At 40.7% G+C, this 12,419-nt stretch overlaps 1 protein-coding gene across 5 annotated transcripts in view; it reads right to left on the reverse strand.

Moving 5' to 3' along the window:
- Positions 1 to 1,834: 1,834 nt before the first annotated feature.
- HPS3 (HPS3 biogenesis of lysosomal organelles complex 2 subunit 1) overlaps positions 1,835 to 12,419 on the reverse strand; it is a gene marked incomplete at both ends in the record, with an annotated part of 30,353 nt that continues 19,768 nt past the window's right edge. For 4 of the 5 annotated variants that reach the window (XM_080696746.1, XM_080696745.1, XM_080696743.1 and 1 more), the window contains 7 exons: positions 1,835 to 1,962; positions 4,668 to 4,758; positions 5,614 to 5,820; positions 8,767 to 8,874; positions 9,787 to 9,975; positions 10,333 to 10,518; positions 11,420 to 11,653. In XM_080696746.1, coding sequence (XP_080552872.1) covers positions 1,835 to 1,962; positions 4,668 to 4,758; positions 5,614 to 5,820; positions 8,767 to 8,874; positions 9,787 to 9,975; positions 10,333 to 10,518; positions 11,420 to 11,653 — 1,143 coding nt within the window. The remainder of the gene's footprint in view (positions 1,963 to 4,667; positions 4,759 to 5,613; positions 5,821 to 8,766; positions 8,875 to 9,786; positions 9,976 to 10,332; positions 10,519 to 11,419; positions 11,654 to 12,419) is intronic. The other variant, XM_080696744.1, reaches the window with a different exon arrangement.

A 12,419-nucleotide genomic window follows, 5' to 3' on the forward strand; every position in this document is an offset into this window, starting at 1 on the left:
AATAAGCTGCCATTGGGTGTGAAGCTTCAGAATACTGTTGTGGCAAATACTGGGCAAGCAGAATTTTTGCTCAGCATTAACTGGATTCAGCAGACACTATCAATATGTAAACTTGGACTCAAAATTCTTTAACAAGAGGTTAATAAAAAGAACAGCTGTATATATCATGATATAGTTCTTTATTTTCACAAATACTCTAGCTGAAAGAGCAAGAATATATATGAACAAAAAAAATAGAAACAAAGCTTTGGCTGAGAAAAATATACATTCAACAAATCACGTTAGTAGGCAGAAGTTAGCTTTGTGAAGTTGTCCTTCATTTGATTCAGAAAGAAATACAACATGAGTTTTTAAAGTACCAAGAAAATAAAGTTTAAAATCTTTCACTGTGACAAAATAGTTCCATCTTTCTTAAAGAGAATTATTAAATTATTAAAAAATAACCCAATAAAGAAATCTAAAAAAAAAAACACCCAAGAAGATAAAATTCCAGATCACCTGAAATGATATTCAAGCACACTTACAAAATGTTTCCTTAAAGTGTTCCTGGATGCTGGGCACAGTGGCACAAACCTGTAATCCCAGCTACTCTGGAGGCTTAGGCAGGGGATCATAAATTTGAGACCAGCCTTGACAACCCTGCCTCAAAAAAAAAAAAAAAAAAAAAAAAAAAACAAATCATTGGGGATGTAGCTCGGTAGGGAGGTGCCCTTGAAATCAGTTTCCAGTACTGGAAAAAATGAAACATTTTTTAAAATCCTGGGATGTAGGCCGGGAGTGGTGGCGCACACTTGTAATCCCAGCGCTTGGGAGGCTAAGACAGGAGGATCCCACAAATTTGAAGCCAGCCTCAGCTACGTAGTGAGGCTTTCAGCAACTTAGTGAGACCCTGTTTCCAAATAAATTACAAAATAGGGCTGCGGTGTAGCCCGGAGGTAGAAAGCCCCTGGGTACCACACAAAAAAATAAAAAAGTAAAAAAAAAAAAAAAAAAAAAAAAAAAATCCTGGGATGAGAAGCCAAGTGTGGTGGCGCACACTTGTAATCCCAGTACTTGGGAAGCTGAGACAGGAGGATTGCAGGTTCACAGCCAGCCTCAGCTACTTAGGGAGGCCTTCCACAACTTAGTGAGATCCTGTTTCAAAATAAAAAATAGGGCTAAGGGTGTTGCTTGGAGGTAGAATGTTCCTGGGTTCAATCCCCAGTATCTCTCTCACACACACACACACACACACACACACACACACACACACACACACACACATTCTGGGATAAAAAAGATTGTCATGTCTCAACAATGAATTGATGTTGTTCCTTGGAATAAGGTCAGCAACCACTTTTAAAAACGTGTGGCTTTGCCGGGCGTGGTGGCGCACGCTTATAATCCCCGTGCTTGGGAGGCTGAGACAGGAGGATCGCACAGCTTCATAGTCAGCCTTGCTGGCTTTGGAGACCTGTTTCAAACATATATATAAAAATAGGTCTGGGAGTGTAGCGCAGAGGTAGAAGGATTTCCAGGAACCCCAGTACCACCAAAAACAAAACCAAAAAAAAGAACAAAAAAAACCCATGTGGCTTCTTTGAAGAATTCTTACATGTTGAAGCTTTTCTACACTATGGATAATTAAATGGATTCAGGTTATAAATTAAGAAACTAAAACAGTAAAGCAAGCATTCTGAAAGAACTGGACATATATATATATATATACACATATATGTATGTATGCATGTATGTATGTATAAAATACAAAAAATTTTTTGCTTGCATTTTTACCTGACATTGAGTTTTTAAAATTCAGTCTCTCATGCTACTGTGGTGTCTTTCAAATGACACCTCAAGTCAGCGATTTCCTGCGACTGCAGTACAGAAGATAGGGCAAGAAGAAGGCTGCGGAGCCATCTTCTGGGAGCACACGCAAGAAATCCCGCAGTTCCAGCTCCCCTGCAACCACCGACAAGGTTTCTGTTGTGGGAAAGAAAGTGTGAGTTAGAACAGGACGTGCACGTGCCTCTCAGCCAGCTCTTCTCTTATCCCCCCTCAGCGAATCAGAAACCAGTTTATGCGACACATACTAGCTCCACAAAGAAAAAAGATCCGTCTCTTAAACCCACAGGCTGCTTTATGATTTCAACAACTTATCTCTTATCTTTTCTAGAATCCTTTGAAGCCAATTTTATATTAGCCCCATACAATTTGGAGTTACTATTTTATTGCTGAATTACGACATTATTTTTCAACAGATTTCTACTATTTGGGAAAGAGAAATACAATCATTTGAATATTGTTTTTTTTTTTGTTTGTTTTTTGTTTTTGGTGGTACTGGGGTTCCTGGAGGCCCTTCCACCTCCGGGCTACACTTCCAGACCTTTTTTTTAAATATATTTTTATTTGGAAACAGGGTCTCTTAAGCCAGCATGGCTGGCTTCGAACCTGCGCGATCCTCCTGTCTCACTCAGCCTCCCGAGCGCGGGGATTACAAGTGTGCGCCACCACGCCCGGCTGAATACTGTTTTAATGTAAGGACTATACTACAGATAATCTGTAAAGACTGATTTGCAGGTAAGGAAATACCATTAACTACTGGATAACATTTTCCAAAGCCAGTTCTTCTCGGAAAGATCTGTTTTCATGTCCATATGCCTTGATTTCTAAACTACAAAGTAAGGTGCTTTGAGAAAACACTGTCAATATTAAGAATTTATCTAACACACCTGCAAAGACAGTTATGCAATTTCATGATTCTATTAATCCATACAGATGCGTGCTTCCCTATTCTGGGAAGAAAAGGGTGACACTTACGAGCAGTGTTCCCTGTGAAACTCCTCCTGGTCACGGGACTTGACCCACATTTCACTGCCGTTCACGCCTACCGCTTGCTCTATATGCAGTTATTGCAACGTCAAACCTGGCAAAGTTGTCTTCCCAGCTTTCGGCAATCTTAACCGTCCCTTACCCAGAGGACACCACCGGACCTTGGTGTTGAAGAGCTAGTAAACACAGTCTCCGTGACACGTGGGAAAGATCCTGAGCTCAGGGATCAGACAGACTTGAAAGAGATCCCAGCTCTTGGACCCAGCCACTCAAACTGTCAAGTCCTGGCTTCCTCATCTAAAATGTGTTGCTACTCTCTGCTACTTCCAGACTTCCTGTGAGAATTAAAGTACAATCCATGTCTAACCTACCAGGAGACCTTAGTAAAAAACAACTACTAACCAGTTTGCAAAAGCCACGTGAAAAACGTAAATTACTGATGTTTACCTAGTAAACCAGTTTATCCACCTAAATGTAGGACCTTGTTAAGTGCCTTAGATACCAAAAAAATAAAAGTAACTTTGGGGATTAAATGACTTTGGGGATTCGCTTTGCATAGTTATAGAGTCAACAAAAATCTCTCCACTGCCCAATTTTCTTCTTGTCCTACCAGTGAGAGATTAATACGGGTTATAACTGCAAGAACAAGGTCAATACCTTAAATTGAGAGAGTACTTTAAAAGTTGGCACAGTACTTACGGGCATAACTTTTTACTTAATTTCTTCCAGAATCCTTTGAGGTTTTCATTTATCTAATCCAAACCCCATTCCAAAGAGGATAATCTAGGAGGTATGATGCCTGACTTACAGCTGGGAAGACTGAGGCGAAGGAAAGATTAAAGTAACAGTTGGAGCAATGCTTATGGGCAAGTGAGGTAGAGAAAGTATACAGAGATGTGAGACAGAAAAAGATGCTGAGTCTTTGATGTTGTGGAGGTGGGAAGCTGCGGTGTATCTGCATGTGTAAGTGACCCACCAAGACAAACTTATCAGGGATGAATTACGTGATACGTCCGATGCAAGAGTGGCAGAGCAATCACGTGCCTGGCACTTACGTCCGCTGAAAACCAAAGGCACTCAAGGACCTCGGGAGGTCAAAGAGTTGGCAGGAAGCCAACTCCTCCTCTTCCGAATCACAGACACAATTTCCATTGAGCAGGATCTTCAGAAAAACAACTTTCAGTGGTCAGGAGTTCTCCCTGACATTTAAAAAATCCAATCTATCACCTCAGTTGGAAAATATAATTCCAACTCTGTCAATTTCTGATATTTTCTGTACACTGAACATAACCATACCTTGTCACCAGGCCAACAATTAATTAGTAATATTAACGCACAACAGCGTAGGAAATGAAAATGATTTATCTGTCAAGATTGATAAATGACTATGTATAAGTTATAAAAATCCAAACAACTACCCATGTTGTAAAAAATTACAATTGAGAGGCGTTCAACTTTTAAATCCTCGAAGAACCTGTCATTCCTCAGTACTTACAGTTACATTTAATTACCATAACCTTATCTTCCTACATGAAGTAAATTAAGCACCTATATAATTAATAAAAGATATAATTGTCTTAATGGATAGCCCAATTTTTAAGATACTGAAGTTATGAGTTTCTATGGCTGTGATAATTTGAGAAAATTAACTTAAAAGAACATCAGCTCTGTGAGAAGAAGAGATAAATAAATGGTGTATGTGGAGGGCATAACGATGCTGAAACTAAGCTCTCCAGATGACCCCACAAGTCCTCTTCATCCCACCTAAGAATGAAGCAAAAAACCTAGAGACAGCGAGGCCCCAGCAAATTCCGAATGGAAATCAGAATTCATTATACAGAGAGAGATACTCTTACCTTTCAGTGAGGACAGGTAAAGTGGATATTTCTCTCCACCACACTTTATCCTCTGACAAAGCTCAGGCAGCAGTTTTTTCCACCACAGAGTCTATCTTAGGAAAAAATAAACAAATTTTTGTTTGATGCGTTTTATGCTCATATTTCCAAGATTATATAGAAAGAATGGGGCAAAAATACATCATTTGGCCAATGAACTCAACTTTGTTATAGTGAAAATTATGTATCAGCAGCAAGTCTTCTGCTTACACTGAAAAAAAAAAGAGTCCTTTGTAACTTGAAATGCACATATGTATGAGGTTATTTTCAAGAAGAAATATAGATGTGTTATCAAGTCTTAGGTTGCAAGAAGAAAGGAAAGAAGAAAAGAAAAAGCACTACAGTCAAAAACTCTTCTAATGTCTTAAACAGAAAGGCCACACGGCACAGGAAGTATTTTTCCATCATACAGTTTCCCAAATCTTCAGGTAATCACCTCTTTCACCTCCATACAAGAGATTTTAAAGATGATAATAGCCGGGCGTGGTGGCGCACGCTTGTAATCCCCGCTCTTGGGAGGCGGAGACAGGAGGATCGCGCTGGTTAGGAGCCAGCAGCGCTGGCTTAAGAGACCCTGTTTCCAAATAAAAAATATAAAAAAATAGGTCTGGGAGTGTAGCCCAGAGGTAGAAGGGCTTCCAGGAACCCCAGTACCAAAATAAAATAAAATAAAATAAAATAAAATAAAATAAAATAAAATAAAATAGATGATAACATCATCATCATACATTTTAATAACATCTAACAGTATTCAAAACATACAGCATTAAACACAGATGTCTGTCGGACTTGAGCAGCTTGGTGGAGTTAGTCTGGTATAACCTGTCTTCATTTTGCAGATAAAGCAACAAGATCATCAAAGCTGATTATCACTGATGAGGCCAAAAATGTAATCTGAAAAGCATACCCGGTTCTCCTCTTTCAGCTCATGATTAGCATATGGAATGACGGCCTCGGGGCATCTGTCTAACAGTGTGTCGATGCACTGCTCATACTCTTTCAAGCGCGTACGACACAGGACATGGACACTGAGGCCAGCCGCAGTGTCTTCTGAGAGCGGCTCCAAGAACGGAATAATGGAAGCGATGTCAAATGAAGGACCACATACAAGGGACTATGAACAGAAAAGCGAAATGTTATGGGATGAGGCACCCCCCAAACTAAAAACAACACACAGCATCCGGATTTTTCTTTAAAAAGGACTAAATCTCAACTTGCCAAAAAAAAAGAAAAATGCAATTTTAAAGTACAGATATGTACTTCTTATTTAATAAATCTAAGTGGACTGAAGTATTTAAGTTATCATCAATCTACCTCTAAAGAAATAAAGATCTGTTTAATAGATATTAATCACTTTTAAAAGAAAATCATTTTATTTGCTTTGGATGGACTGCAAATTAAAATTAATGGAATTTCTTTAGGACTCTGTCCTAAGGCAAAATCAACGTATGGTTAAGGATTTACATTCACTGATATTCAGTATTCATAATATTGAAAAGTCACAAATGTTCAGCAATAACAATGAAATAAATGATACATTCATGTGATAAAACATTCGGTAGCCATAACAAACATGTTTTCAAGGGCTAGTTAAAAAGAAAATGCTCATGACAAACAAATAAAAAAATCTTATAAAACTATACACAAAGAATGATTCGCTTTTTAAGATCCACACAGGTATGCGCATGTATAGAAATATCTCTAAAAGAACACTGCATGTGAAACAAAGATGAGCTCACTGGCTAGCGGGACAAAGGACTCTTTTTGCTCTTTCACACTTCCCTATATTTTTCGGATTTTCTAAAAATGAGCATATACTACCGATATAGATGAAAATAAAATTTAACATAGCTACGTAGTGAGGCCTTTTGCAACTCAGTGAGATCCTGTTTCAAAATAAATAATAAAAAAAAAAATAGGGCTAGAGGTAGCTTGGAGGTAGGATGTCCCTGGGTTCCATCCCCAGTACAGGAAAAAAAAAAAAAAAAAAAACTAAAGTAATTATTTACAATCTGGTAGTTTGTATCAATGCCACTTACTGCAAGCTAAATTATTGGGAACAGGTATTATTTCAGTATTCAGAACTTTAGTAGTATTGTACTTTTGAGCAACTTCAACTTTATTAGTATTTTAAACTGGATATAGCAACTTTTTATTGTATTAAATTATCTCCCTTTTTCTCTTTCTTCTGTTAAAGAAATAGTCATCTTGATTTCTTATCCCTGTATCTTTTTTTTTGCTACAGCATATTCTCAGATTTATGAGAGACTATGGAACATGGAGTACATATGCGTGCTTAGCATTATTATTTTATTCCAAATATCTACAAAGGAATGACCAAGAGAGTAAGGTTGGTATTCTTTCTTTCTCCAAATTTAATAAAGCATTCATCTGAATAATTTTCTTACAAGAGATGGCAAAGTTCAAGTAAGGTGATAATCTCCCACCCCAGAATCTCCCAACATCCAAAAAATAATGAATTATTTCTATATTCAACTCTTGATAAGCCGGGTGTGGTGGTGCATACCAGTAAACCCAGTATGTGGGAGGATGAGACAGGAGCATCACAGGTTCGCGGCCAGCCTCAGCTACTTACTGAGACCCTCCACAACTTAGTGAGACCCTGTTTCCAAATAAAGAATAAAAATAGGGCTGGAGATGTAGCTTGGAGGCAGAATGCCCCTGGGTTCAATCCCCAGCTCTTGGTTATGCGCGTGCATGCGCGCACGCGCGTGCGCGCGCGCACACACACACACACACACACACACACACACACACACACACATATTACCTGGCACTTACTACAACTGCAATTTTAAATACATTACTGCGCAGGTTGGGGGCGGGGCTCAGTGCTGTCCACCATGCTCACGGTCTGCGTGCATGAGCAATGTGCATAAAATGAACAAAGCAGAGGCCGAACCCTCGGAGGCCTCTGCATCGCAGGATGCAGAAATAAGAGGCCGCAAGCATCCTCTTTGGTGTTTTTTTTCTGGGGTCAACACGGTCCATCTAGAGGCTGAATCTAGGCGACGTTTCCTCTACAGCTTTCTTGGGCTTCCTTCCCAACACCCAGCTCCGATTTGACATTTGGTTCTAGATGCAATAATCACACTCATGCCAGTTCCCAAGGTTTATGTTAGAGACTGCAAATTAAGAAGTCTAAGGGGGCCAGAAAACAAAACTGCATCAAGGCCTCTGGGAATAAGGAAAAAGGGCAGGAGCACTCAGCCTCTGGGTCAGAGGACAGGGAGAGGAGTCCTGCAGACAGGACAGCATGCACAGCCTCTGGGGGCTCCAACCCGCAGGCCTTGGAGGCAGTGAGGGGCCTGGGTTACCCGTTTTGCTGAATTTTTCAAGAGTAGCTTGAAATTCAGAATTCCTAAAATGAAATCTTAATTTTTGTATGTTGCCAGTGACATTGAATAGACCGAACAAAACATATGTGGGCATTATATTCAGTCCTTGGGCCACTGAACTATACTAAATAGTCATAATCACATCTAGCCCAGCCTGATCCACCACATGAAATGTAGACTTTAATTTTCATTTCCAGAGGAAACAGTGTTAGGGTCAGAATTTCTGCAGGGTGACCTTAGTTGTCTAATCATTCCTGCCTATTTTTTGAAAGTCATTTTAAAGAACCAGCTGTTTTTAATACAAATATGGTAGTACTTGGCTTGGGTTAGTGGCCTAAATTGTGTAAATCACACTTAAAAATATATTATATCAACATAGCACTACACATTTGCCACATTTGCATTTTACAAGATTTGTTGAAGCACATCGCAAAAATAAGGTAGCAATCCCACAATTTGGTGAAGCTTGGCCATCCTCCTGCAAGGAGCCAGCCTCTCAGCTCAGATGTCCTACCTGTCAGTGGTTCCTGGTGGGAGCAGGAGGGCCTGTCAAAGCCCCTGAGTACACCGAACTGCAGAGCTCGTCCTCAGAAAAGCTATATTCTAGAGTAACACAACCCTTGACATCTTGCCAAATTAAAACCTTATGCTATATTGTACTATATATGTTCAAAAGAAAAAAAAAAGTCATTTTAATGTACCTGTAATTTTGAAAGGTCTTCTGTGTAATTTCTATCAGCCAAGGAATCAGATGATATCAAGACATGAACCCATGGGTAGATTAAGCCATAATGACTACAAGCATTTATCTAAAGCATAAGAGAAATGTATCATACACAAAATATAACACATCCATTCACAGAAAGTAAGCCGTCATGAATCCTCTGCCATGCCACAGGGTTGGGTATCGCATTCCTGGGAGAGGGAAGGCTGTCACTTAGAATGCGTTCCCTACGAAAGGGTTTTAGCCCCTGCTGCTGTGGCACCAAAAAAATCTGCACTAAATATTTCTTCAATTTTAAAATTTAAAATGCTCCAAAGAGGTATTTTCCAGCAAAAAGAGCAATCAATAGTGCTTTTAAGCTAATTATTCTCTAAAAGAGTTAATAGTAAAATTGGAAATATTTTTATTTATATACTTTATTTTGGGGAGCAAGACTTGTTCTATTAAGTTTTCAAGACAATTCCCATGGACCCCTCCTCCACGCAAGCAGTTGGCTACTTTTTTATTAACCACATTATCCAGGGCATCTAGAGAGGCAAAGGGACTGGAGGAGAAGGGAGCAGGACGGTGGAGGGAGCGGTGATGGCTGCTGGGGTGCTACGGAGCAGCTGAGTGCCTGCACCTGACAGGAAACAGCGCCCAAGGAGGCAGCCCCTGCACCCCACCCGCCTCCCGAGGTTCCTCTCTCCTCTCACGTCTACTCAAGCGTCCTCTGCAGAGGAAGTGCCGCATGGTGGTGCTCTGGGAAAGCCCCTTCCCACATGCTTTGCCTACTGAGGTTTAAGTGCAAGTGAGAACCCAGAGCGGTTAGGGGCATTCCTCAGAACACAAAACGATTCTAAACGTGCACAGCATCAGTCTTAAACGAGTTTTGAGTATACGTTAAACTCTAGCTTAAATAAGGTAGCTGGTAATAGAAAACTACTTTGAATTCCATTGAAGATGCTATAAAGTGCACGGTATGAGTTTTAATTAAGGTGCTATTCCATTATCTTACCAGGTCCTCCGATGTCTGCAAGGGTGTGGTGTCAGGAGGCTGTCTCTTCGACAGTCTCCAGATGTACTGTGACGTGAGCTTGAAGCAGAGTTCCTGCAGGACCGCGTCTGGGAGACAGGCCACCAGCTGGGCTTCCCAGAAGTCTACCAGGAGCTGAGGGATGGTGTCTTCATCCTTCCCACAGAGCACCTTGGAAACAGAGAGACAAGCCCTGTGTTCTAAATATACACAGCACCGATGGCAGTACAGCCGGGCTGAGCATCCCACCGCGTCACCTGGACCATGCAACTGATACTAACCGCAAGCTTTAGCCACAGCAACAGCAAATTCAGACATATTTAACAAGCAACACTCTAGGCTGCACGAACGGAGTTTCTGCAGAAATCGTCTCTTTAATTTGTATTTTTATGTTACAAACTGATTACGTGTACGTCTGTTTTTTTCAATAAAAACACAGATGAAAATTTACTCCTTCTTTTCTACTTCTCCTTCTCCGCTGATTTTCAGCAAGTCATCCAGAAAAATTACACTGTTAATGGGACAAACCTTAAAGAAAGAATCTGCCTCTTCAATCCCAATTTTGCTGTTCTTCTGCAAGCCCAGGACCGCAGCCACGAGCAGTCCAGGCTGAGCGTCCCTCAGGTGCAGCGCCAGGCGCGTGGGAACGGTCTGCCCCTGCCTCTGCTGGACCAACAGCCGAGGTTCCAGGATGAATCCGCACACCAGCTTCATCTTCAGACAAAAAAGAAACCGAGGGCAAAGTGCACGCTGCGTTCGGCTCGATCACCACACAGACACACCTACTGTGCGTGGGGCTCAGGTCTCAGCTGCTAGTAATGTGCTTTAATCACACTTTTTTCCTATCCATAAAGACTAGTTCATATCCCAAAAAGTTAATGATATTTAACTAAATGTTGCAATGTTAAATTCTGTAGAGAGCTTTATATTTAGGCCTACTTAAGTAAAAAGACACTCTTAGGTTTTTTCAAAATTATGGAAAACTATTTATTTAGAAGAAAAAATGCCCAGTGCTGACCTGCTCTTTTCATCATAATGAGCCAGTGGGAAAGCCAGTGGTGGCCGGTTCCGGTTTCACTCTACCACTCACGATGGCCTGGCCCTTCGAGAATTATTTACGCTCTCTGTGCCACGACTTTCTCATCTGTATAACACCCACCACAGCATCACTGCATACAGCATTACTGTGACAGTTAAATAAGATAACACATGCAAGGGGCCTACCATAGACCTTGGACATGAGAGGAGGTCAAACGACATGACCTCTAATTTTCTTCTCTTAAATGATTACCATTTCTGGCTCATTTACCTATATCATTCAAATGTTCCATCTCTCATAAAGTCACTTGAAATGTTCCCAAGGGGGGTATTTTTGTATTCATTACATTCCTATGGCTTACAATCAATATTCTCCTTGTTATACTTGAAAGCTCATCCCTGTGTTCTGTTTTCTGTGAACACACCATCTCTCTCATACCAGGTCAGACTGTGGCTCTGGACAGAGCACGCATATGCTTCAGTACCAAGCACAGTGCTCTGAACATAGCTGGCAGTAGGTTGAAAGGTCTCCAAACACCTCGGGACCACGGCTTCCTCCTCCAGCCGGCCCTAGTACCTCTGAATAGCGTTTCATTTCACTTCTGTGCGTGTCAACATCTCCCATTCGCAGGGCCATCGCCGCCTTGGTCAACGTCACTAAGATCGAGGAGAGTCCACTGGTATCCAGCTTCCTTAGGTAACTCAGGGCAGTTGCGGGATCGATGTTCTTCATAGAAGGACTCGAAAGAACATGGGGCAGTTGCTTCGGCTCAACCACATAAAACATCTGGGCCACTTTTGCTGCTAATTCCTTTGATGAGCATGAACGAAAAATAAAAGATCAGTCAGCCTATAGAAAGCAAGAGAAGGTGTGTGTGTGTGTGTGTGTGTGTGTGTGTGTGTGTGTATGTGTGTGTGTGTATAAAACTTTCAATTCCTAAGTTAGGTAGTGGGAGATGAACACACATAAAGCCAAGATATGAGTGTGTAATTAAAAATAAAATCCTAGTATATGCTTTGATTTTAAGGAGTGGATGTGGATCCACGGGAGGCCTGAGATGAGCTAAAGTGATGACATCAGTGATAGAGCGGTGAGAAGACGCATCAGGGTGTGACCAACATTTCTAACTTGGACAGGAGTTCAGAAGATAAAAAAAAATTTCACTAAATTGTAATTAAAAGCTATAATAAAAAATTCTATGCCATTGGTCAAAATATAACCAATGAAGCAGTTTGTATAAGAAAATTTCATTTCTCATTTATGAACATATTGGACAGTAGGTTAAAAGGTCTCCAAAGAGCCACTACTGCCATTTATCAGTTTTACTTCTTTCTCATTTACTAGACCCAACGTCCCACTTCTATATCTCATTTATGTGAGAAAATTTCATTTGTGAAGAGCATTACAATTTCCAACTATACTTGAAATACACAAGGGGCTGAAAGTAATCCTTAACAATGTCTCAAGGTTACTGGACCAGGGTTTTGTAGTGAAGTGTTGGAATCTTGGGAAGGACAGCAGAGAGGGTTGTGGGAGGACAGAGATGAGATAGAAGGCGAGGTCACATTCTGTGTTG

The sequence above is a fragment of the Muscardinus avellanarius genome (genome assembly GCF_963383645.1).
Source record: "Muscardinus avellanarius genome assembly, chromosome: 5".
Classification (NCBI taxonomy): domain Eukaryota; kingdom Metazoa; phylum Chordata; class Mammalia; order Rodentia; family Gliridae; genus Muscardinus; species Muscardinus avellanarius.